Source organism: Xylocopa sonorina, chromosome 3 (assembly GCF_050948175.1).
Source record: "Xylocopa sonorina isolate GNS202 chromosome 3, iyXylSono1_principal, whole genome shotgun sequence".
In the NCBI taxonomy this organism is placed as follows: Eukaryota; Metazoa; Arthropoda; class Insecta; order Hymenoptera; family Apidae; genus Xylocopa; species Xylocopa sonorina.
In genome coordinates, this window is record NC_135195.1 from 4,631,334 (window position 1) to 4,658,730 (window position 27,397).

At 39.1% G+C, this 27,397-nt stretch overlaps 3 protein-coding genes across 3 annotated transcripts; 2 read left to right on the top strand and 1 right to left on the bottom strand.

The window, feature by feature from the left end:
• Nucleotides 1-264: 264 nt before the first annotated feature.
• On the top strand, nucleotides 265-12,990 carry LOC143422548 (uncharacterized). Its single transcript, XM_076893293.1, has 4 exons — nucleotides 265-441; nucleotides 6,944-7,201; nucleotides 10,550-10,895; nucleotides 12,492-12,990. Exons 2-4 carry the CDS (start codon nucleotides 6,968-6,970, stop codon nucleotides 12,854-12,856), a joined length of 945 nt encoding a protein of 314 aa, XP_076749408.1. The 5' UTR covers nucleotides 265-441; nucleotides 6,944-6,967; the 3' UTR covers nucleotides 12,857-12,990.
• Nucleotides 12,991-13,288: 298 nt separating this feature from the next.
• LOC143422522 (spliceosome associated factor 3, U4/U6 recycling protein) lies at nucleotides 13,289-16,980 on the bottom strand. Its single transcript, XM_076893237.1, has 6 exons — nucleotides 16,471-16,980; nucleotides 16,013-16,194; nucleotides 15,073-15,950; nucleotides 14,371-15,001; nucleotides 14,138-14,282; nucleotides 13,289-13,930 (listed from the first exon to the last, which is right to left on the bottom strand). Exons 1-6 carry the CDS (start codon nucleotides 16,901-16,903, stop codon nucleotides 13,488-13,490), a joined length of 2,712 nt encoding a protein of 903 aa, XP_076749352.1. The 5' UTR covers nucleotides 16,904-16,980; the 3' UTR covers nucleotides 13,289-13,487.
• A 3,876-nt stretch (nucleotides 16,981-20,856) lies between these two features.
• Nucleotides 20,857-25,696, top strand: LOC143422537 (serine protease gd). The gene is made up of 6 exons (XM_076893279.1): nucleotides 20,857-20,984; nucleotides 22,137-22,358; nucleotides 22,806-22,971; nucleotides 23,130-23,561; nucleotides 23,861-24,222; nucleotides 25,100-25,696. Exons 2-6 carry the CDS (start codon nucleotides 22,146-22,148, stop codon nucleotides 25,388-25,390), a joined length of 1,464 nt encoding a protein of 487 aa, XP_076749394.1. The 5' UTR covers nucleotides 20,857-20,984; nucleotides 22,137-22,145; the 3' UTR covers nucleotides 25,391-25,696.
• Nucleotides 25,697-27,397: the final 1,701 nt, after the last annotated feature.

Here is a 27,397-nt window from a genome sequence, read left to right on the forward strand (position 1 = left end):
AGCGAACCGGAAATGCATGGCAGCGGGGCCAGGCGGCATTTCGCTGAAAGCGTCACGCGCCTCGTGCGATACCGTCGAGGTGGGTCGTGGCGTGAATACGAGCGAGTGGCTCGTTCTAATGACCTACTCCCACGTGCTTGGTGGGTCCAGTGCTCGTCCGCGAGCAAAGTCGAGTTCAGTCGCCGCCTGACCGGGGTCTGGGGCCTTCTGCGCGGGCCTTATTCCAGACAAGAGCCGTGTACCGTCCCAACAGACAGACTTGGTCGCCTTCGCGAGCACCACGGTACGCGCACGGGCCAGACTTTTGACCCTGAATACTGGTTTCGTACCGGTTATACACCTGGGAGCTGCGCTGGTTGGGAATAATCGGAGTTCTCCCTTCTCGTGCGGGGAGAAAGGATCGGAAAGAATTAGTGGCTAACGCGGTGCGTCGACCGTGTCGTATGTATTGTGTTAACAATCTCCTGTGGGACGTAAATATCCAAGTATTGGGAATTGTTAAGGTAGCATATTGTTCATTATTTTGTTAGAAATGGAGTCATTCTTTGGGGGAATAGTTTGCTGGCTGAAGAGTCTGATAGTCGAGGAGAGTACGAGTGGAATGGTATTACTGGTGAAGTAGTGTATGAGTAGTGTGATGGGATAATTTATTAGTAGACTAGTGTAAGAATGGTACATTAATAAAGTAACGTGTTGGTAGAGTAGTCTGTTGGTAGGGTAGTAGATGATGAGTGGAATAGTGTGTTAGTGGAGTAGTATGCTAGTAAAGTAGCGTATAAATTGTTATTAATGTAGGTCTGTGTGTGCATGTAAGTAGAATAGTTTTAATATAAATGGTGAATGTTTAAGGTGAGATATTGATAGAATATAAATGTGGACCTTCTGTTGAAAATTTGGATTAAAATATGATGTGTGAGGAGACTGATAACGAACTGAATATTGTACTGTAATTAATACGATACGAGACATAGCTATCAATAAGTTGAAATTCAACTCTGTCGCCAATTATTAACACTTTGTCTCAAAATGATCGGCGTTCCAGTAAAAAACGGTAAAATATGAAATTATTATTCTACAAAGTTCATTCCTATCTTGTTTCACTTAAACGAGTGAATCATTCATTCTTCGTATCAGTCCATCACGTGAATTCTTGTTGGACGCTCGTTTTTCCCCTCAAAATATTCTCCATAGAGATAAAACTCTGTTTCCAATTTTACATCGTAACCACCGTGAATGAATTATTTTTCCCTCTCGTACGTTCCATATTTTCATCGTTACTGTTTAATAACCCCTCGAACGACTCGCTATTCCACTATCGCTGTTTCCTATTTGTCTTCGCAAAACATTTTTAGAAAGCTTGGACAGAAAAATGGAACATCCCGTATATATGCATGCAAAGTAGCTTTCAAAATCTCAAAACGCAATGAAACTACGTTGCGAATAGAGTGGATAAGAAAGCAAGAATATCTAAACGATACATCGGCGGACTATTCTGCATTGGTATATAAAATAGCACGCTACAATGTACCAATAAAATAGCGTACCAACAAATCAGAGAAGCTTGTCGAGCATAATAAATAACGCATACATAAGGATTAACTCCAAGGAAATATTACGTGGCATAGAGTAGTACATTTCCAAAGTAGCCTTGAAGGTATAATAGCACCTAACCAGTGAATTGCTCGTGTAAGAGATAAATAAAAAAAACCGTTCCCTGGCTCATTCATTTTTATACTTTAGAGTACTCGACTCTTTTAACACACTTTTGCCAGCACCATTTCTCACACGGTTGTTGATTTTAGATAACTTCTATAGAAGAACAAGTGGGCCGCGAGTCTTCCAAGAGTAACAGACTCGAAGGTGCGTCTTTTACGAGTGACAGGAAACTCTAGATCATCGCGTAGAGCGACGAGGAGATGCGTGTATATGCAGAGAAGAAATTCATTTTTCTACGATCCTCGCAAATTTACATTCCATGAGATCATTCTATACGACGATATATCTTTTACACGACGATTTTATGCAGCAGTGTGGTAGCGCGCGAAATCGTAAATTCCAGCGAATTTCCCGTACTTTCGTTTCTATTCTCGGTGGCAAAATACAGCAGGGCAAAAAGCAAAAGAGAAAAAACAATTTCGTCTCCCGTTGTCGCTAGTCGTTGACCTACATACCGGCTAACGTGTAACTCGAATCTCGCTATTAACCATTACGTATTGTTAAGCTTGGTGTACAGGAATCGATCGGCTGCATCGATCCTTGCGCACCAAAGCGGTTTGACGCCGTCCTTGTTTGCAGAAGGCGACCCTTCCCCGTGGCTCCTGTCGACGAAATTATTTTTTCTTTTTTTTTCAAGCGACGTTGTTAAAGCGTGCGTCAGTTCCCTGGACGATTAATTAAAAACGCCATGACTCTATCAGGTGAGTCATCAGACCCTCCACTCTTTGGTCGACAAATTTACCTCCTCATTTTTCTTCATTAACCCTGCCCTTTAATTATCAGCAAACATTCCTCGCACTTGACGAATTGTTTTCAATAATCAAGCTTAGCTAATGATTCAGTATTTCTATTTCGACTGACGAGATCTGAAAATGACTTACTCTTGGAAACAAAGAATTCTGTTAGAAAATATGTCTGTGTTATCGTGTACAATGGGGCGAAGTTCGAAGGGCGACATTACGAATATAAATGACGAAGGTTGGTTCATGAGGTGTTGCAGTCAGTGTACGTTCAGTGACTGAGCAAACTTATACAAGGAAACTAGTTAGAATTACTACGAAAATTGAGAAACTTTTGAAACTGGATTCACGTACGTCTGCAGTTGTCGCGTTTTGAAATCCCAACAAAATGAAAATTTTACTCCTGTCTACACGTTGCCCCAACAAGATGAGCATAAGAAATAATTGCTCACGATCAAAGAGAAATTGTCGAATGTCTCTAATATATTTTAACGTCATATTTAAGCGACCAGTGGCAATTCTTCTACAGACTCAGCGTCAAAGCGAAAGAAGTCAACGATGGTAAAAATATTTTTAATTAACCCCCAACAAGGAACACGAATTTCCATCGTAGCTGGCGAGACACTGGCTGTTTTACATTATCGATCCGTGATCCTCCATCTCTTTCTTCCACTCTGTCTCTGTGCCAACAGAGAAGTTCGAATTCGTTTGTTTTTCCTGGAGCTTATAGTTTGCGCGACTGAATTTCCATTTTCCTGACAGGCAGTGAATTTTCACGACTTCCTCTTCGTTCATCTTGGTAATTCGCGGTCACGATTTCGAATTTTCTCGCGTGGATCACGCAGAGATATCGCGACGACTTCGCTCGTTTCGACGTCTCATCAGATTCAACGAATTCCAAATCCGCCAAGCTGGAAATATATGGGCTAGCCGGTTTTTCTGGTCGATAGAGGCTACAAGATTCGAAGACTGGTTGCGATGTTCTCTCTTTCGCGGACAGGTTACCTACTTTCAGAACATTCGTCACGGTTAATTGGGTCGCGGTACACGCGCAGGTAGGGATCGGAGTTTTGGTATGGATCGCAACGAAAATACGAAGCTCGTATTCGGACAGAATTCATTTCTCGCGTCGAGAAACGATTTTCTAGCATCGCTGAGATTTCACTCGTCTCGATTCAAGCGACTGGACGATTTATTTCAATAACATCGCGTGGAGGAATATTTAAAGCGCCAGAATCCTTTGGAGTAAAACAAATTTTGCGTAACCAGAGAAATAGAAAAATGAAAAGAAAGACGGAAGAATTGGAATGTACGATGTTTATATTTTTTAGGATTTATAGGATTTATAGACAGTGTAATTTGATTACTTTTTTTACCATTCTATCACAGATCATTTTGCTGGCCTTGGTTTATACTTCACGTTCAAAAATGTCAGCCAGAATAATCAATCTAAGCAGGATAGATACCTATATCGTATATTTCCGCACATTACTTCAGATTCATCACTCAAGACCAACACTCCGATCCATCATTGTCCCTTTTGCTTCTCATTTCCCGAATAACCATAATATATTCCCAGTTTCTGGTCGGAACAGTATCACAGAATCTCATTACGACTTCCTCAATTACTTACTACTTCGAGCGAACAATATCCGCCGTAAACGTGATCAATTATTTCTTGTCCAGTGCTCGTGTAATGGCACGATGACTGGAACTCTTACTACCGGACTGTTTGAGCACTCCAGGTACACATTAAGACGCGAACTTCATTCGAAGTGGAATTTAATGCAAGCAGTATTTGGATTCTAATACAAGTAACTCGAAACACGTATTAACACTTTGACGTCTATAGCCGTCAGATCCTTGACGATATGTACACAAATGACATTTTAATCAATGAAAAAAGAATAGCGTTAGTAGGAAGTGTACTAACACATACACTTGTTAAATTACTGAGTAACGCATCTAGAAAAAAAAGTGATAGCATGCCAGACAGCATATTAGTTGTTTCTTTTTCGCTTTGGAATATTTGAGTATCCAGAGACAAATGACTGCTATAACAGTCGAAAGATGATTCTGTGAAGACGAACCATTTATTCTGTATTTTTTCATCAATTAAGTAAATACGATGAATTATTAAAGCAAATGTCGTATAGTCGTCACGACGGTTATAGCCGTCATTTGCTTCAGGAATAGAAAAATGACATGCTGGGCAAATGACGATTATAGCCGTCGAAAGTTTTTTGGGGAAGAACTGTGGTAAAATGAGATAATCTTCACTTCGAAACATACAACTTACACTCGATTTCATCTGGCAGTCATAAACAATCGAAAAAAAGGAGAATCCTTCGTTTCGATACAGAATATTCAAATTCGCTGGTGTCTATATTCGAACGCTTGAACGTAAATTAAAATGGTATCGAATATATTCGAACATTGACCCAAGAATCCTGTAACACCAAACAGCCTTCAAAAGTTATTGAACCCCAAGCTTTGCCATCGTCGTAACCCGCGACCGTTTCACGGATATCAGCGTTTCGTTGCGAAATCTTCGCGCATCGCGTGGGTTCGCTCGTTGCCTCTGATAACGCGTTTTTACAGCGCGATGGCGTGGCCAACCGGTTTGCCAGTTTCTCTTTTGCGGCCTGCACACCTTCGCGTCGCCTTTCCTCCTCGGGAAGGAAAGCTTCCGTTAAAAGGCACGTCGCTCGCGTGCGACGTCGCGTCCCCCGTTATTGCCGCGTATCATTTTGGCGTGTCATTTCCTCGTTAAACCACGAAACGCGTCCGCGACAGGCGTATCGCGACAGCTGAACGCGGATGGTCGTGAATAGCGAAATTGAATCGCGAAATTACGATCGTCGAGCGAGAGAATTTCAGTCAGGACTGCGAGGAACATTGTTCGATCGATCTTTCAGCGGATTGTTCGTCGAATGTAATTCCTCTCGCCGTTCCTGGCTAAATACGCGCGCTCCATAAAGCGTTCGAGGGAGTTGCTTTCGAATAAAATCGCGTTTATGGTTCCATTGTGATTGGAATGCGGTTCGAGTGAACGGCGAATTAACGACCAGTGAATGCACGAGGAGAAGTAAAGATTATTTATTGTGGATTATCGCGGGAGGCGTGTTTCTAGTTTGTCTCGCTGTTTTAACTATCGTGGCAGCATTTCTTACGATTTAAACTTGAGTGCGTTTTCGAACGAAAGATCTCTATTTTTGTTACTGTTCGTTACTTATACTTGTCGACCAACTGTAAGTGAAACTCTGCTAGCTTACTTTATACTCAAAAACGCTTGATCACAAATTATTCGCATACTTCTGATGGGCTTTACGATTTGTTTTTAATAGAAAATCGCGTCGTGACCCATTTGGATGGCGTACACATGTCGATTCGATATCGTTTCACGTAAAAGAACGATACCAGACGAATTTTGATGCGTTGTCCCTTGCAACGCGTGTCCAATCGAGCTTAAGTAGCTTTCTAATCCATCGACTTCGATGTAAACGACTTGTAACGAATTTTCGTAACGAAGACAACACGTCCGCTTCCTATCGGCTATTTAAAATGCGACGCTACTGGCACGATTTTCACTTTAGACCCGCTTCGTCGAATAATGCTTTGACACGTTCGCGTCGTAAAGCTGAATTGCATCCCCGTTTTATTTCGTAGCCGAAAAGTCAGTCCTTTCCACTCGAGTTCTTCTTCCGACATTTAAACACGCTCGCCCCTTTGTCTTTCAGCAGACCTTTTAATCACACAGAAGCTTCGATATTTTTTATAATTACGAACATGTAATTTCGTGGAATATCGTAAAAAGTGAATAATTAGTGAAATGGGTTTCGTGCGTTGGAGAACTCTCGCAGATATAATTTGTATCTCTGTCTGATGGATATTCGGATCGTTAAAAATTGTTGAATGTTAAGTAGAACGTTCTTGAACCTTTTTCAAATAGTACTTCAGATTTGTTAAAGTTACTCGTTTTATGCATATGTGAAGTGGTTAGCGTTTACCGCAGCTATTTATTAAAAGCCAACTATACGAAGGTTTTAAATTATCAGTACTTAATTTCATTGAAAATAAATCACCAATCAGCGAAATGATATCTCAAATGTTCGTCAGAAAACCCATCATCTGGATTATGATTTGTACATAAAAATCGCTCGATTAGCATAAACTTTTTAACGGTTACAAATTCCATTCGTATACTCTTGTTAGCCGTACTGCTCGAATAATATTTATGCAGCTGTACCTAAAATAACGAGGCTTAATCAGAAATTCGCGTCGCGAACACATTATCACATACTTTAATTCCTTACATTTTTACGATTCGACTGGATTTCCTTATTAAAAAGCGTGAAACAAAAATCGTTGCATCGACGAAAAACGTATCCTGCCATTTCTGAAGCGTGATCGCAATCTTTCGATCGATATCCTGTGGGAAACTGATCAGCAACACCCAGTAACAGCGAAACGGTTTGCAATTTCAGGGTTCGAGTTTCGCCGTTGCAACAATGCGCCTGAAAATTCTGAGCCTGCTGATTCTTGCGGCTGTGCTAGCCGTGGGGCAGGTTTCAGCCCACGGAAGGCTTATAGAACCACCGTCGAGGGCCTCGATGTGGAGGTACGGGTTCGATACGCCGCACGACTACAACGACCACGAGTGCTATTGCGGTGGATTCACCAGGCAATGGCAACGGAACAAGGGAAAGTGTGGGATATGCGGCGATGCTTGGGACACACCGGTGGTAAGACACGAATTTTTTACGAAATTCACATAGCTCCATGTAACGCACGATGCAGCGAGTACGTAAATGTTAAAAAAAGAACCGCGAGATTACCTTGCCGTGCAAGCTTTCTCCTGCCAAGGGGGGTAGTTGCGTTAAAGATTTAGTGGAAATTGTTTCTACGGGGTGAGCACAAATTATTTACCCAGCCAATCTTGTTTGGTTCAATTTAAATCGAATCGAATGAAATTAAACATTTTCGTTCGTGGCACAATTGTCATATGTATAGCGATAAATCTTTAGTTTCCCGTCTATCGAAAAATAAAGGGAGAAGCGAAGCGATTCAAATGAGCTCCCAGATCGACGACGAAGTTTGCCTCTGATTTAAATTTCAAATATTCCTTGTCATACGTCGATTCTGACATTGAATCTACATTAATATCATCGTACATGTATTACGTTGCTTCTCAGCTGAAAAAGCTAACAAATATGCAGTGTATGATTAAACTAGAATAAATTGTTTGCGACATTATCCTTTGGAGACAGAGATTCTTGCCACGTGTTCAAAATTGCGAGCTTGGGTCATGAAAATAAAATGTTAAGAAAGGAGAAGCAAGAAAACTGTTCGTTTTACTGTATTTTTGTATGAAAGCAAATTTCAATTAGATGTGCCACCGGTATGTTTAGAATGGCAAATTTCCTGTTCTCATTTCGGTCGCGCGATATTGAAATTCCCGAATTGGAGTTTACCTAACGGGACGCTCACGGGTAAACCTTCACTCCTACACGAGCCAAGACCTATATAACTGTATTAAATTCGAATCACTTGAAATACTTGTAAGGAAGCGTTTGGAAGTAACGACACGCAGAACAGGAGGCGTCTAAGAAGCCGCCATTACAGCGCTTGAAAAAGTGGCTGTTTCATAAGATTGGACACCGTTATTGGTATCAAGCACGATCGATCAATTTTATGCGTCGTTCCTTATATCTATTGACACTATACGGAACTACGTCCGCGGTATAGAAAATTTATTCGATATAAGAACGAACAAGGATGAGGGATGAGATGATATGTTAGGAAATTTATCAGTTTCCGCGTTGAAATTATAGTTTTGCTTCCTTCAAAGGGGACTACTATCGCACTAGTTATATATCGTAACAAATTCAACTTTGTTATTGAAATTCGCATTAAGGAAAAAGGCTTGAATTTGGAATTGAGAATAAGATTCACGATAAAATTGGAACAATCTAAAGGAACGTGGTATACACCATAGTTTTATATTCATCACATTTCCTTATAAAGGAAAAGAAGTTAGCCAATTTTTACTGTATTCTCGATAAACTACCCTACTTAAAAAGAACGAGTTGAACTATATTTGATAAAAGTTGATGGAATAAGAATAGCAATTGTTTCCTCGACCGTTGCTTTATCCTTTTCCATCGTTTTCATTTAAAAGCACAAATTATTTGATGAGGTTTTATGGACAGATGGCTACACTTGGGATAGGCGTATTTATTTTACCTGAATTGTTAACGTGGTCCATTTTTTACTTCACCTAAACCCGACAAGGAAGAAACCAGGCTAAATCTACATATACGGGGATGCGTTACGTAACTGGGACAAGTCATGCCTCCCTTTTCCTGGCAAACAGAAATAAAAGGATAGCGGGAATAAAAAGTTGAATGGTTTAAACAGTTTTACTATCCCGTGAATTTGCTTTTCTTCCGTAGATACAACTGTTCACAGTGACTAAAGTAGAATTCAATGCATACGTATGCTTTTTGATAAATTAGGTTCTTTTTGCTCCCTTCTGCACGTATCATGTGATACAAAAGTGCTAAAGGGGAACGTTTCATGAAAAATGAATACTTCATGAGATATGCAGTCGTGAAAGCAACAAAGAAACGACCTACTCTAGATACAAAATGTTTACTGTACTATGATAAAAATGTGGAGCATTTTTTAAATAAACGAGGTATTTCAACTATTTTATAAGATGAGAAATGCCCATCTTTTACTGGATTTAAAGTATTTTCAATTATAATTTCATCTAAATATTACATGAAATCATTTTTTTGCAGATACACAATGTTTAATACAATGTCTTTATCAATCTCTCGAATTCTATCCTTGTCTGTTCCGTATCTATTCCACGAGATCAGGATATGGGCTATAATATACCGATCATCCTGCTTAAACTTATTCATGGTAACTTGAAACTGCTCGAGATTATTAATGAACGTCTCTTAAGATCCCCATTATGCACCGCATGCATCGCTAACAAGTTGTTTTAACAGCAACGAAACTATTTACAGTTAAACGTTTGCTTATTGTTAGACAAAGCATACGTCCTTTGTACTTGCGGCTTTTGATCAGTACCAGGGGGTTGCGTAACACGCAGGAGCAAAGCTGGCAAAGTAAACCGCTGTTTGATTAAATAAAAGGTGTAGCGGTGAACGGAAGGGCCGGAAGAAAGGCTCATCTCGGACGAAACGGTTTCATTGTGAAGTTCGTCTAATTATCCCCGGGCAATGTTCTTGCAACATGGAATAAATTACTATTTGCGGTTTTTCGGTCTGTTGAGCAGACGTACGCCGCTGCAATGGGGTCACAGGTTTCAACACCCTTTCCAAAATTGTACATACTTCGCGAAATTCGAAGTTTACACTTTCTTGTTTAACTGTTGATTGGAACAATTAAGAGAAACCACTGAAGAGAAAAGAACAGAACTATCTGTTTAAACATTGGACTTTTGCAACAATTAAACTTCTATAAGTAACCGAATCGTAGGTACGTTTTATGTGGAATTAATGTCAACTAAATGTCACTTCAACCCCTTACGCTCCAACGTTGACGGTGCCTGATAGGGCGTTCAGATGATCAATACGTATCGTCAATGTTTCAGAGTTCTCAATATTACTGTACGCGACAACTCTCAGCTGATTAATATATATCATTAATAATAGCGAGAGCCTTGAAACATCAATCGTTTGAACGTTCCATGCAGGTGAGTATCTACTTGCGGTGTATCTTCGTATCATATCACCGTTGTGAAGGTGAACATGTCGATCAATTGATGAAGATGCGTTGCATCGTTGCGTATCAAAATGCGTTGGTCTTACTGAGAGAGCAAGGTCTTATTCTAAGACAAACAGTGGTCCAACACTTGTCGTTCACATCGACTCGCGACAGTGATATTGGGATGCGCGATTAGCTGGGAATTCATGTTTACAGGCATACTTAACAATATCGCCATGCCACGGATGATCGACTCGATGATCCTCACTAATCAAGTTAGAACCCAGTTTGCATAGCGTCTACAATAGTTGGGTTTAAGTAAAATTGAAGCTTGTTTAATCTTGTTACAGCCTCGTCCGCACGAAACAGGCGGGAAGTACGGGAACAGCGTGATAGTGAGGAAATACAAAACAGGCTCAGTGATACCGGTCCGCGTGGAGTTAACCGCGAACCATCACGGTTACTTCGAGTTTCGTACGTGCGCGATGACCTACAAGGGCAAGGAAGTCGACCAGGCATGTTTGGACCAGCATCTACTGCGTTCGAATAACGGATCGATCAGATATTATCCAGGACCGGGGAATAAGATTTTCGAGGCTCTTTACAAATTGCCGGACGACCTGACCTGTGCTCAATGCGTCTTTCAATGGAGATACGTGGCTGGGAATAATTGGGGCAACTGTGAAAACGGGACAGGTATTGTAAATAAAGCGTTTTGTTCAACGCTCACTCGTCGAGACAAAATTGCGCGCACGACCCATCTACCCCTCAATTCGTTCCACGACTCCCTCGAAAATACCAAATATGTACCGCTGCTTTTTCTTTAAAGCGATGAGAGATAATACCGTACCTGAGAGCCAGACCAGTGGTGGCTCGTGAATAGGCACTGTGGAACTACAGCACTCGTTATTTCCATTTGATATTATCGATAACATTTAATGTAATGAGCCCTTTTTTCTTTAATTTTTTCTTTGGACTTGTACAATATATAAGCTTAATCTCAATAGATGTCTTCTAATTTATGAAAAACATGCAAAGATCTTTGTATGGAACTGTGCAGCATCCCCACTAATTTTAATCACGAGCAACTACTGATTCAGATCAATCAAAATTCGTTACTTTTTAGTAAAGTAAAAATAGGATAATGATTACATTACTTTTAACTAAATAAACTCAAGTCTATCTTTCTTTTCTGAGAAGTGCAAACACGTACACCGTCTTATAAAGTAAAGGGAGAGAGTACTAAAGTAGCGTAATTCCATTTTTGAAAATTCTCTGATGCAGAATTGCTAGTCTATGCCTCTAGACGAGCCAACTCGGTCACGATTTTTTCAGCGGTACGTATTTCTGTTCCACTTAACTTCGGGACCGCGTTTTGTTCCAGTCAGCGGGCCGGATGGATGCTCGAGAGGCACCGTTTTGCAACAAAAGCCTCGACCTCGCGTAGACACCGAGGAGAGATTGTTCTTGGGTGGATGTTGGTGAAATGGTGGCGGAGAGATTGAATTTTGGGGGATATGCAGGGAAAAGTTTGTCGAACGAAACGTTCGTATGCGAGGGGATGAGAACGAGCCAGCTACGATCGAAATGTTAATTGCGCGATGACATTGTATCATACTTACACCATAGGAGAGAATAGTAATTTGTACTTCAAAAGTTATTATTTGTGCGAAAGGATATCGTTATGGGCACTTTGTACAAGTTATTTCTCTTTTTTCAAGAAATATAGGTGTAGCTGATTCATGCAATGTCGAAACTAAATACCCCCTTACTACATAATTAATATAATATTAATATTCCATCAAAGCACAGATGGAAAGTTATAAGTTTTTGTACGTAATAAGTATTACACAATTAGCACATGTATGGTGTAATTGCTTCATAATTATTAGTATTCAATGAGGTTTATCTTTGAGCAATCCCCTTATTATTTTCAGGTCATATGTATGACAAATATTATTGCAAATTCATTAACAGAATGAGAAATGAATTATGGGCTCTTACCTTGAAGTCGTCTTTCTCGAAAACGACGCGTCGAACATAATTCTCTTCTTGTTAATTTCCGTTCTATTTTAGCTGTTAGAATATCTGCATAAATTTTTTCTATCGATGCTTGTCGAATACCCTGCATATCCGCCGAAAACTAGGAAAGAGTTCACCTTTTTAGAGGTCATTATTTTAAAATGTTGCTGCCAGCAATTTACTTTGGAATACGCAAATAAATATACTTTTCTCCGCTGTATGTCATTGTATCGAATACAAATTATAATTGATTAATACCTATGTCCACAGGAGCCGTAGGCTGTGGTCCGCAAGAAGAATTCCGTTCTTGCGCTGATATTACCATCGGAGACGACGTGGAGCCTCTTCCGCCTGCAGAGCCGCCGACGAAATCGGTTCCAGGTGAAAAATCACCGACAGAACCGACACTGGTGCCGCAGTCGAGCGGGCCGTATTGGTTACTCAGTGTTATTATTGCTGGTACGTGCCTGCTGGTTGTGCTGGCAGCTATGGCGTTGCTTTATTCTTATTACTATCACTCTGGCCGGGCCAAAAAATGGCTTATGACGAGACGGCTGCTGACACCTGACAGCCCACCTGTCGCTCCACCGAGGCATAAAAAACACAACACGTCCAATGCACCAATGCAATTGTAGAGAGACATTTTGTATTTGAACGTAGGGTGACCAGGTGTTCAAAAGACAAGAATCAAACCGATTCTTTGACTGTACTTTTGTAAATGCTATTTCTCGATCCTTTTTACAGCATTTTTAAATATATACATAGTTTAATAGGATATAAATATATATATAAGATATATAAAGGGAGTATTTTGATTAAGAACTAGAGAAATGGTCACCCTGATTTGTTGTTATATTGTATTTTGTGATACAACTTCCCTCACTTGTCCATTCACTTGCGATTAGTTCGGACGATAAAAAGTAGTGAATAGTCTTCAATAACGCTGTGATGTATGTCATGATGAGAGGGAAGTTGTTTGCGTTTTGCGTTCACACTTTGCACATACATTTTCATCTTGTATATATAAACTGCCTTACATTAAACGTATTTATTTTCTAAGAACTTTTTTAGTTCTCAGTTTCCCTATCTCTTCCTTTTTTTTCTAATATAGTTGTTTTAAATATGTATATATATATATGTATAAATCGTGCTTTAGGAAATATACAAAAACGTTCTTAACGTTGTTACTTTTCTGATATACACAGATTTTAAAGTTCATCGTTTAAGACGAACAAGGGTTCAAAGAATTAATGACGTCGTAGCGAATTATTTTTTATTCAGTAACATATTCCTAAAGTCCTGATTGCTCATTTTCTGAGGAGCCTCATTGCCAGGCACACTTGCACTGCCGTTAGTAGCTGCGACTTTAACGGTACGAGGTACCATGGATAATAATGTTTTGGGCATACCAAATGTAGTTCTGCTTACGGTAGTACCGCCTAGAGACTTGATCAGAGGTGCATCCTCGGTCGTCGGTACTTTCTTACGTTCAGGTGGTTGGCTTATAGCTACATTAATTATTTTGTCGTCAATTTTCATCCCATCAGTGGCCAACAGTGCTTTCGCGGCACTATCCTCGTCTTTGAATTCTACGTAAGCCAATCCTTTAGAGTGACCGTTACGGTAAGTAACTATGCGGACTTCCTTCAACGCTCCGTGAACCTTGAAGATTTCTTCGAGCTCTTCCTTCGTTGTCGTTACCGGAAGTCCTATTAGTTGTGCAACAATAAATACATATTTACATGTTTTAATTATGGACTTACCACTTTTCAAGACTAATTAAAACGTAATAATTATAAAGATTTTATAAATTTACGTCGATACATTTATGCGAATTTCGAATTCATTATCGCGAATATATTCGTAAGAAAAGTCTTCTCAGGAGAAGAATAAAGATAAATTTAAATATTACATACCTTTGATGAAAAGTTTATTCTTTTCAAGAAAAGAACTATATTTGAAGCCGGACCCTCGTGTTCTATTTGGATCGCACCGTGAAACAAACATGGGTCGCCCTCTTACAGTAGTTCTATCTAACTGCAGTGCCTTTTCAACTGCTTCCTATAAGGAGTTGTCTCTTTAGTTAAAAGTTTAACATTTAGATTGTTAATAACTTTCAACTTTTAATTTAAAAAATAATGATTCGTACCGGACTACTGAGTTGTACGTAACAATAGCCTTTACTACGTCCTTTGTAATCTCGTATCATTTTGAACATTGTGATCGGTCCAGCCGGTTCTAAAGCACTTTGAACTTCTTCTTCGGTTGAAGAGTAGTCCAAATTACTTACGAAAACAGTAATTTTGTCGTCTATGCTGGGCAGATGGTCTACTTCCATTTTTTCATTTTCTGGCCCTTTAAAACCAGGTGGGGGAGCAACTTTTAATTTTTGCTTTTCAACATCAGCATCGATTTTCTTTTCGAGGTGCAGACGGTTCTCTTTTATTTTTGGTTTCGAATGTGTATCAACTGTTGGAATTTTTGTCGGGGAAACTCCTAAATTTTTCCACTTGCCAGTCTCCTCTTGTTTTCTCTTATGAGATTTTTTGTTTTGCGATTGTAGTGAGTCATGATTAGAAATTTGTTGTGCTTTCTGTCTCTCTTCAGTAACCTTGTCCAATTTCTCTTTCGTTCGTGTTTCGCAAAATTCCATTTGTTCCAATGTCCCTTCGTCCCGTTCAAAGTCTAACCACGAAGTTGCGATACTCTCTGGCCAGTCCTTTACCGACGTTAAAGCTTTCTGGAATAATTTTCTTAAATGCTTCGTGTCCCCATAACATCTATAAATAAATAGTTTCATACTGTGAATCTTCACATTCTCTTAACTTTGTAAAAAATAATAGGAACTTACTTTTCTAACGAAATGTACTCCAACCAATAAGATGCCGTCGTAGAATGTCCGTGTGACAAAATATCGGCCCATAGCAATCTAGCTTTTTCCATGTTACTGGCGTGTATAGCTTCAGTTCTTGCCCAATATTGTAATAGGATACAATTAGGATCGCCTTCCAGGCCAAACGATTTTGCCAAGTGCTCACAAGCTCTATTAAAAGTATTACGTAGTACTTCTAGTTGCTTTTCCTCCTCGGTAGAGAACCGATCAATTTTTCTTCGCAAATATTCCAAATACGTAATCCATAAATTTCTATAATCGTCCGCGGTAGAAAAGCCAGCCGTCAAAGCATTTTCGAATAACGTTTGAACTTCTAATATTGGTTTCCCCCATTTTTCAACTGATCTTATCCACTTCTGCCATATCGTTGCACACCACGGAACATTTCTCGAAGCCCTCTGATATACTTGAGCCAATACAGATTCAATTTTGATATTCTCTTCCAAATATGTAAGATAATCTAGCCAAATTGACATTTCTAAACTAAGATCAGTGATCGCCCTTTCATATAAAACAGTGACACGTCCTGGGTCCCCATTCTGTTTCTCATGCGCTAGATATATTTTGTATCCATCGAGAAGTTCATTTTCAACTTGGGCGGAAACAATCTTTTCTTCATAAGGTAAACGGGCATTGAGATTTGCAAGTGCCCTCTCATATCCTCCACTAACGATCTTATCATCTATAACAGCGTCTGCACCATCCTCCTGGCGCCATGTTTTATATTCTTCGTATGTCTTTTCCATATCCAAGAGAGGACAAGCTAATTGTCTCTTAAATAAGTTTCCAATACGTTCCAAGTGTTCTTTCTTTTCAGCTTGATTTGAAGAATTAATCTAAACATTTATAATGTAGATATAATCATATCTAATAACTAACTCTTCTCTTCTACACTTACCAATGCATATAGAACAACTTCAAACTCTCGAAATGCCTCCCATATTATTGCACCCTTAATAGTATGCAACCCAACAGCTGTTAATGCTCGTTCAAATAATAATCGAACATTCTTTGCAGCGTCTTTTTCTGTACCCATGTTACCAATGCTAAATTGCAAATATTCTAACCATACTTCCACAGCTGGAATAAAACATTTAATGTATCACATACTACTTGATAAATTAACTTGAAGAATAGAAATTCCAAATTAGTACATGGATATTTATGCATTTTCGAGAAATCTAAACATGTAAAAATTAAAAGATGCACATAATATTCTCATGTACAGATGACGATTTGTTTCATATACAATCAAATAAATAAATGTTCGTTCATATTTTTCTCTATTCGCTATCTTCAAATAATTATTAATACTCATATAAACAACCTAGTTATCGTGCAAGAAATACAACATACAGAGGTAATCTTTAACAGCTCGCTCGCACAGTTTCACGACTTCTGCTTTCTGTTCCGGCGTGACAGCTAATTTAATTTCGTCGTGCATCCAGGACAGCCATAGTTCAGGGCTCAGGGGATATTTGGAGCTCATGTTTTCCCTGGCAACGCGTAGTCGTTCCAATTCACCCATCTTTTGCAATTTGGTAATCAGGGCTACGTGGCTGGCATAATCGTATGGATTCTGAGCGAGGGAGGTTTCCAAAACTTTGACCTCCGCCTCGTCGACGTCTTCCTCGTCGTCCTCTTCGTCTTGATCATCGTCAGGCTCGTCATCCATGTTTTCCTCGATTTCATTTTCGATTACCTCCAATTCGCCTTTCTTGTTGCCCCTCGAGTTCCCACGTAGGTTATTTTCACTGCACTCCTCGTTCTCCACGTCCATTTCCTCCATTTTGATGTGGAATACAGAAGGAAAATGATTGATCCTACTTTTCTACGTACATTAACAGCAATACGTATCTGCGTGCAAAAACTCTGCGAAAGGACACACTGCACGGTGACTGTGTTTAAACGTCGAAGGTTATGTTTGTATGTTTTTGCGCGAGCTCTGCCGCGCGGCGACTGACAGGAGCATGCGTACGCGTGACGAAGAGCGGTGCGTCGATTTAAATTCAATATTACGGACGAAACAAGTACGATGTATTAAATTAATATTATTATAGTGAAGAAAGGATAACGAACGAAAGGAATATTATTATTTTACTAACTGAACATTTTACTTAAAAATAGAAACACGCATTTTAGAAAAGAATCAATCGCACGTACGTACAGCAAATTTATTTAAACTTTCCACGAAACTTTCTCAACTTATAATTCCTTTCTACCTAATAATCGTTACTTATGTATTTTCCAATCCACACGCAGTAGAAACGCGAACGACCTACTATTTCTAAACAGTCGATTTACAACCAGAAATACAAACACGATTTGCCATTGACATTATCGAGGTACCCAAACATCACGCCGCTCCTTTCTATCCCAGTTCTACGAGATTTAAAATCCTGGACGACGCGTTAAGAATTGATCCTCGATCGAGGCGAATCCTCATTAATGATTTCACGTTAATAATGAATAGAATTACGATAATAGTCGTGTGATTGGGTATTCGACGATGATACTTCCAGAAACCGGACAGAAGAAACGGAAGTTCGACAAGTGTTCCAGGAATCGCTTGAATCACTGCAAGCGGACACTTCTCAGATATGTTCACAAACATGCTACGACTTCGCGGGTGAGTCTCGAAGATACATAATCATTTACGGACAATATATCCTCGACAGCATCGGTGACGGTATTTACTTAGAGCTTGGCTACGAAGATTCCACTTAGGTGATATCTGTTTTGCGTGAAGTAACGTTTTCCATTCAGTGCGAATGTTGTACGGACATTTCAACGGGAATTAATGGTAGAAATGATCGAGTGAGTATTCCTGAAGAATTTTATTTTTTTTTCATTCCACATGATCTATTTTGGTGGAGCTATACGATCGATTCGATAAAATTCGATGCAATGCAGTGTTTAATTGAAATCAACTCTGCACATTTGTGTAAAGTTATGTGTCTTTTAGTAGAAAATAAAAGAGAAAGTTATTTGAAAAGACAAAAGATTGAAAATATGGAATGAAAAATATGTTAAGTATATTTTGCGATAACAATAAGTCTTGATTTCGTACGCGATCACATTTTAAGGTAGACCTTTCCGAATTGTTGGTAAAATTTGTAAGGTAAAGGCGTATTTTTCGTAGCGATGGATTGTCAAACGATTAAAGGAGCTACGAAAGGTAGAATTTTTTCCAGACAATTGTCGTTTCACTCGCAATCGGTGAACTAAGCGGTATGCGTAAAGAATATTAAAAGAAATCGATTAAAATGCGAGGAATGCGTGTTAAACGTTGGAAGGAAATCTAACTTTGGCTGTTGTTTCGCGTTGACGAAGAATTGTTGCCAATCTCGTGTCGCAATGGAAACAATTTCCATATGATCGCATATTACATTATATTTTTCATACTGTAAAAGAAAACGTGGAACCAGAAATTAAAATTGTGTAACGAGTAAGAAATTAGTCATTTTCGAGAAATATTGGGATGTTTAATATACTTAAATAAAGACTGAGTACCTTTCCTGATTGTCACGAACAGCTGATAAGTCTCTAGAGATTCAATTGCAATTTGTAATAAAAAAAAAATTATGATACAAAATTATTATAGCGTAATAAGTTTAATATTTAAGCGAAAATAATTCTAGTGTTACTTTAGAAATTCTTAATGTATGTATATAAATGTTAATAAAAGGAAGAGGAATTCTTAACGCTTATTTTCGTTATTAATATTGGTTAACTATGCCTGGAGTTTTGATGAAAAATTCCGCAGCTTCCAGTAGATCGCGATACTGGTTTCTTCAAGTTGCAATCACTTTTAATGTTTGCAAATTATCACGATTTTAAAATTCCCCGGATTACAGGAATAGTCATTTTAATTGTACTGCAGAATGATCATTAATTAGTTAAACTACGCGTATGGTTATTGTACAGAATACTACCACAACGTAGATAATTTTGTAAACTATTTAAATCAATTTTGATTAATTTTCAATAATTTAAACTAGCCATCTAATCAATGGAAAGCATAATCAGGATTACGTTTCTATCGATGTTAGCTGTTCCACGCGTCTTTACTGTAATGTTGTCATAATGTTTTTTAATGAGACTTGTGGTTCTTCTTGTTGAGATACAGGTTTTTATGCAATCATTAATTATAGATACGTATTCCTGTCATATCAAACAGAATTAAATTAACAGTAATAATCGAATTGTTCTCTCTTTCTATAGAAAACAATAATGTTTGCGTTTGTAATATATACAACTACATTAGAAATGCTATTTTAAATATATAGTATACAATCACGATGTAATTTCATGATTGAATATAAATAGTATAATTTCGTTTACTTTGTAAAAGTGTTATAAATAATATAAACTATAATATACAGTGTTTCAATGAAATTTATGATTGTATAATAAAATGTTATGGTATTAAGAAACGAGATTACACGTTAGATGTGCATTTAGTCAAATAAGAGCAACAAAGGAACGTGAACGGAATTTAAGAAAACGACAACCACGAGATTGAAGAGCACAATAAGTCAAGAGGGAATCAAGTTTTGAACACAAGCACAGGATTCGGTACTGGGGTGGAGAGTGCGTGAAAGCAGCATACAAGCACCCTTAAATATACTCATGTCTGTCAAAAGACCGGTCCATAGACCCTAAGGTACTGAAATAAAAGTAAATCTACAGGGCTGCTCAAAATCACTGCGTTCATCGGGCGTATCAACGAAGAGATCATTACCAACGCGATAAATTTGAGAAATAAACGTGCAACAAGTGTTTAATTGTCGAATGACGTACCGCAGCAATCGACGATTGATGAGACAATCGATCAATCAGCTACTATGTCAAACAGAAAATTCAACAGAACTGTCAATGTAGATTCGTTCTACCTACTTAAAATTCCAAATAAATTAAACTGGAAAATCAAGTATCGTCTTTAATCGCCTTCGTGTAAATATTTCACGTGGTAAACGTTCGAGGGACCAAAGGAAACCATGATTTTACGACTACTTCGTTAATCAACCTTGGACACCCTGTAAAAACGAGCAAGATACTCGTGTCGCAGAACATTTCATCCCTTACGTGAAGACCAAAATTTCGTCAAGGATAGAAGGTTCGAAGAGCAGCGAATTAAAAGCCATATAGAACCGCAGAGAAAGATAAGAAATTTATCATTTATTTCGTAGGAATCGTGTCGTGACGGCTTCAAAAGAGTTTCCTCGACTAAAATGACTCATGGGAATCAGGCCCAGAGGGAGGGTCAAGCAGACTTTTTTCTTCATCCTGCATTCTCTGCGGACAGAGACGGCCAAACGATGGTACAATCGGGGATGTCCCACTACCATCTGCGCGAGGATAAACGAAAGCGCCGCGAAGCGGACGCCAAGAGTTTCCGGCGGGGTTTTACCAACTCGCTGGTTGGTCGAGTTCGCGTTCGAAAAGGTGGCTGATAAGCGGCTCAGATTGTGTTCGACTGATTTCGCATTAACGCGGAGTTTCTTAATACAAAAAGGACTAGCTGGCCCTCGTGTGCCACCAGAAGCCACCTCCGTTTAGGACTCTGACGCGAGACAGGATTCATTGGGATTGGGTGCGAATAACAATGACGTGTGCAGTGCATTTTGGAATTGTTTGAAACTTGAAGAATTGTCCAACGTTTTTGTACATTTGACAATGCCTTCTTTTCGTTCGTAGGATACGGTGACTCGTGTAATTAAGTCGAGAGCGTAGTTCTGTATTTTGGATGTTTCCTCTTGGTTTGGAGGATTTATAGACTTGATGGAACTGTGACTGGTTTGGTGTTGTGAATGTGGATATTCTGATTAATTCGAGCTTAGAGCAACCGCAAGTTTCAAAGCTTTAAAGTTAGTATTCTTCTGTATTTTTTAGGGGAAAATGTGTTCTAATTAAACCTAAAATTCTAACACTACCCTTTCTTTTGTACAACCTCCTAATTAATCGTTTTAGTAGTGTCTACTAAATGCAATTAAATTGCTTTTCTTTCATAAGCTATTATTTCATTTCTTATTATGATTTGGAAATTGAAGAGGTTTACGTGTTATAATTTAAATTTAAAAAAGAAATATAAAGTTAAGGGAGGTGAAAATGTACTGCCACCTTTTCCTCTGCTTTCATTTAGCGCAATATTAGATGCTCGAGGAAGTCGATGATTTCCGTGGGTTTTCCTTTGCCATTGCGATAACCGCACGCTGGACCATGACTTTTGATCTCTGGCAGAAGTTATTTCTTGCACATGTAAACATCGTGCAATTTTTGTTTAAAGCTTCTAGGTTTTCCTTAGTACATCTTTAATTCAAACTCTGCACAGTAATATCGTGGATCATGTACGCTAAATGTGTACACTATTACTTAAGATGCACGTTAAAAATAAGTTAACGAGCGCACGTATTACTTGCTGTATATTTGCATATGAATAATGACTGATAAACGTTGATTTGATAGATTTTCGCGATTTTCTTCAACTTTCTACATCACTACGACGTGTAGCATTTTGCAACGAAGTTATTGGTCTGCAAGGTTATCGCTCGCTGAAGTAGACATTACCTAATTTTTATTGAAATATTCATCATTTTTCCTCGACGCTTTCTTAAGATGAAACAGACAAATCGAGCGCAGTCTTCGCCAAGAACAAAATAGAATAAGCACGCTGTTTGCTCCGTTCGATTACCACCTCTACTCTTGGTTGGCTCTCGTCAAATTTTTATTGCAAGAACGTTAGCTGAACGATCATTTTAATTTCTTTATTGCCAAAGTGTAGATAAACTTGCTTCAAAAAATAATTAATTTACTAATAATTAGAAATAACTCGAGTGTAAACACAAGCAGCTGCTCAGTGAACCTCTCTTTTTACGTATAAGTGTTAAATAAAATGTTATAATTCGATTAAAAAAAATAGTTCAATTTTGAAACAGTTAAGTTCGCTGATGAAGAGGTCGAATAACGTTATCTGAATCGTTAACAAGTTTTTCAATAATAAAATATTTGGTGTTCTACAGAATTTCAGGATGATTGGAGATATCATCAAGGCTGCGCTGTTGGTGTACTGTCTTCGGCTAATCGTGAGGGTAGTTGGCGAAACGTCGCCGTGTCCCAACTACTTTGTGTACGAGGAGGATCCAGAAACGAAGAATTTCACTGGCAAGGTCTCGGTACCATCTCCACCGAAAGGCGTTCCATTAAAGCTCAGCGTCGTTTTGAGCGTCCCCGCCGTGTTGTCTGTAAATATATTTTCTATAACAACAATATAAACCTTTCTAACTCTTCGTTAATCCATTCAGAACTAATTACATTGCGCCACATTAAGTTACCAAAGCAACTCTCGCAATTTTCACTCGTAATACCTTAAACTACCTCTTTTTGTTATCAGAAAAAGTAGTTTTTAAAGTAAGACTCGAACTTAAGTATGTGTTGTGGTACACGTGTCGTTTGTGAAAAATTCGCGGTAATTAAATGTCGTATCATCCAGCGTAATTCGCGGTCTGCGATGCGTCAATTGTAAAGGTGACTTCAACGAACGTAATATATTGCGGTATGGAACAATTGAAAGTGGATAGATCTGACGTCTGATAGATCATGCGGTTTTCTACTGATCGAAAACCCGGTAGCTATTCCTCGAAAACACTTCTAATTGTAGAGTTAAACGATCTGTCTTTTTCATTTTCCAGAAGTACGTTGGCAAACTAGAGTTGGGACAATCGCAACACGATGCTGTTAAAGCGATCTACGACGGCGGAAGTCTGTTGTACAGAGTCCATTTCCCTCTTCATCGTCCGATACCTACGTTGAACGACATTTGGTTCAACGAGGACCATATCTGTACCGGCACGCGCAGTACGTATTCACTCTTTTCCTCGAAATAAAGAATAACAACACCTGAATCGTCGACTAAAGGAACGAAGTCAAGTTCTAAAACATACAAAAAACAATATAGACGAAAAGTGGATGTATAAAATGTATAATGGCCTAATGATTGTTTATAATAATTTTAGTAAGCGCACCTTACGTCACTGTCATCGTTCTGAACCATACGCTGCTACCACCTGGAGTGACATCTCCACCTGACCCCACAACACCCGTGACACCCACAACACTCGCTCCATTCAAAGCCAACAACAACGTGTTTCTGAGTAATCCGAATTTGGACCTTGGCAAACCGAAGAAACCAGACGAACCCAGAATGAATTTCCCTTTTCTACCTCCGACGACCCCAAAACCAGTCACGACGACAGCAAAGACCAGCGTCCAGACGAACTACAGAGAATGCGGTCGAATCAACGTGGACAGGGTGAATCCTTTGGTAGCTGGAGGCTCGATAGCGTTGCCTGGTCAGTGGCCCTGGTTGGTTGCGATTTTTATCGTCAGATTCGAGTTCGAGTACCGATGCGCTGGTTCGTTGGTGACCAATAGACACGTTATTACAGGTGCGTAGATCTTCTTTACTGTTCTTCGTTTCCTCATCCCTTAAAAATATCGAAAACCTTGAATTGAAACCACAAACATTGGAAAAATGCAGAAACACAACTTCGTTTTGACGAAAGTGTGAAAGTGGCTGGTTTTTGTTTCTCAGCTGCCCATTGTTGTCAATACATTCTCCACTGTCCTTCTTCCTTTCTCCTTAAAAAATCGAAAACCTTGAATTGAAACCATAAACCTTGGAAAAATGGAGATTCATAACTTCGTTTTGATGAAAGTGTGAAAGTGGTTGGTTTTTGTTTCTCAGCCGCCCATTGCTGTCAATACAAGAGTATGAATCTACCCGTGGTGGCGTTGTTGGTGTCGGTGGGACGTTACCAATTGCGCGATTGGAAGGAGAACGGTTCAGTGACCCGTGAGGTGAGACAGTACAAGTTCCATCCTGATTATATTTCCGGGGAGACAGCCGATTCCGATCTGGCCATCCTGACTCTGCGCGAGGAGGTGGAATTCAGCGAACTGATCAGGCCCATCTGTCTCTGGAAGGGATCCGCGAATCTGAAGAACGTTATAGGGAAAATTGGCTACGTGGTTGGCTGGGGACGCGACGAACTGGGGAACCCGTACGTTATGGAACCGCGACAGACTAAATCGCCGATCGTGCAACAGGTAATTAGCAATTTTTAAACGAAGCTCGTATCAATGAACGTAGAGCATCTGTTGAGAAAAACAGCGATGTCTTTTTTAACATTATGGTTGCTCGCTGCGCCAAAGTTTGATGGTCTTTTATGTAAAGAAGGGACATTTCTTAAACGATGTTTTTCTCCTGAATTTTCAGAATGTTTGGTAATTAGCAATCTTTAAATGAAGCTTGTATCAATGAAGGTAGAACATCTGTTGAAAGAATCAGCGACGTCTTGTAACATTATGGTTGCTCGTTGCACGGGAATTTGTCGATCCTTTACGTAAAGAAGGGACACTTCTTACTCAACTCTTTTCCGCTGAATTTTTAGAACGTTTAATAATTAGCAATTTTTAAACGAAGCTCGTATCAATGAACGTAGAGCGTCTGTTGAAAAAACCAGTGACATCTTGCAAGATTATGGTTGCTCGTTATGCGAAAGTTTGTCGACCCTTTGTATAAAGAAAGGACATTTCTTACGCGATGTTTTTCTCCTGAATTTTAATCGTAATTAGCAATTTTTAAACGAAGCTCGTATCAATGAACGTAGAAAATCTGTTGAAAAAACCAGCGACGTCTTGTAACGTTAAGGTTGTTCATAAGTTTGTCGATCCTTTACGTAAAGAAGGGACATTTCTTACTCGACGCTTTTCCATTGAATTTTCCGAACGTTTGGTAATTAGCAATTTTTATATTTTATCAAAGCTTTTATCTTTTAGTTTGTATCAAAGAACGTAGAGCATCTGTTGAAATAACCAGCGACGTCTTGTAACATTATGGTTGCTCGTTGCGCCAAAGTTTGCCAATCTTTTTAATGTAAAGAAGGGACATTTCTTACTCGACGCTTTTTCATTGAATTTTCAGAACGTTTGTATATCGAGCCATCCGAAATTCGCCGCGGTCTCTTCGAACCGGACGTTCTGCGCCGGCTACAGAGACGGAAGCGGGCCTTGCAACGGGGACAGCGGAAGTGGGTTCGTGATCTACGACCCGATGGAGGATCGATACTACCTGCGAGGGATCGTATCGCGGTCCCTGTTGGATCTGGCTGGCGATACCTGCGACTTAACGCAGTACGTCGTCTACGTGGACGTCGCGAAGTACAAAGAGTGGGTGACATCCGAGATTGCCTCTGACAACAGCCCTTCTGAGTGATACGTAGAACAGTACGGAATTAACGACGGATCGATTCGTCGATGGCATGGTTTCTCGTTGTCGCACTTCGATTCGTTCAAGTGCCATACCTCCATTTCAATTGCTCCGTTGTGTCGCGACTCGACGAGCAATTCGAATGGTCTCGTGTAATTATGAGATGTGAAAGGGTGAAACTTTCTAGACAACGTGTACGTCGTGCACACTGGTCTGCTACTCAGTCTTGGACGATTAGTTCTGTACTCGTTCAGTGCGTTTCGTATCAGTATTTGCGATATTGACTATCGAGGGTGCACGGTAAATACAGTCTCCCTGTAAAAATAGATGAATAGACGTAAGTTAATTGTATATTTTAACGTAAGCGTAACTTTGAAATTGATTATCAAAAAGTAAGTTTAGCGCGTAAGTGGATAGCGTCTGTACGTATCTGAATTTATACTCTTCTGCATTAAATATGTATGACTTTTCTTACTTTACAATTATTTCTGTACAGTATATAACATTGTTTAAGACATTAAACAATGTTATATATAGTCCCATCTTATCTGAATTATAGTTCAACGATGTGCTCGTCTGTTCTGTTCCATCCGGTATGTACATCCGTTTACTTAAACGTAAAAGATGACACTCGCGTTGTTCGTTCGTTTCAAGAGCGAAGAAGAAGCAGAAGAGTGAAAATAAACGTTTCTGATCAGAGTTAAAGTTGTCTTAAACAATATTCTGTATAACTTATATTTTACTCAGGAAGTACTAAAAATGGTAGAAATAATTTATTTATTACTAACATAAAGTAGTAGCATAAGGTACAACGATATAAGGAGAAATATCGATGAATATGTATGAATGTAATGAAATTCTAGTTAAAATAGGCAAATAGTCACTCTTGTCCAATTTAAAGCATATGCTAGATCCACTTGGAATAAAGATCAAGATAATGTCACATTCAGCCCAATTGTGACGTCTGCGACATTACCATACCTTGACAACTATTATACCATACAACTATCATACCTATGTCAACTGTGAAACTTATGTCAATGTCAATACGATGGTGATCACATCTGTGATTACGATTAATTTTTCTTCTGAGAAATTGTTCTCTAAATGTCATTTGGTTACAAATCGATTATTGTATCGACGCGAAGCGAGCAACCTTGATGCAGAAGGGTGCACTCGTTCAATGACATTCTTGATGCAACCATGTAAATATCGATCTATATATGCATAAAACGATAATTACAATAAAAACGTGTGACTTTTGCTCTCAACCGAAGTTATCTTATTCTCGAGTAAACGCCATTTACTCTTCTCTGCTCGCCTTTCTCATTGGGCACAGATATATTAACCAAGACACAGCAATCGTTTAGAATAAGTAATGATCACGATACTTACAATCTCAGTTGTGTTTTCCTATAAACGCTCGGTTACATCGCCCATAATTCTCTTGTCCAGAATTCGACGAAATTGTCTATTAATTCCATCTGGAGGTAAGCTAGGAAATTCTCGCGATCGTCGTGAGAAGCTGTTGAATCGCACACGTCTGTCAGAAGCAGAGAAACATTGTTCATCGGATCGTGATTAATCGTATTACATAATTGTCAATTTGTTCGCGATTAAACGCGTACGTCAACTGGATGATCGATTAACAAAGTTCGCTGCGTAGCAGCGAAGAATCGTGTGGTGCACAGTGTATCGTATGCACTTGGTATTAGTTTGAAAAATGTTCAACGATAAATTCATGTCGTACGCACTTGGTATTAGTTAAAAAAGATTTAGATAAATTCATGTCGCTACGTCGACGCGATATACAAATGGTACTTAAATGTTGATGTATGCGATCATATCGTCGAATATGTGTGTATGTGACACTGATTTTTCCATAGTAGCATCAGGAAAAGTGAAGAGCAAATTAGAATCAGTTGCACGTTGTGTGTAATCGAGTGAAAGCGACGATTATTTCCTTAACCAGTTAACTGTGGAATTTAGTTTCAGAAGATCCACCACAGAGTG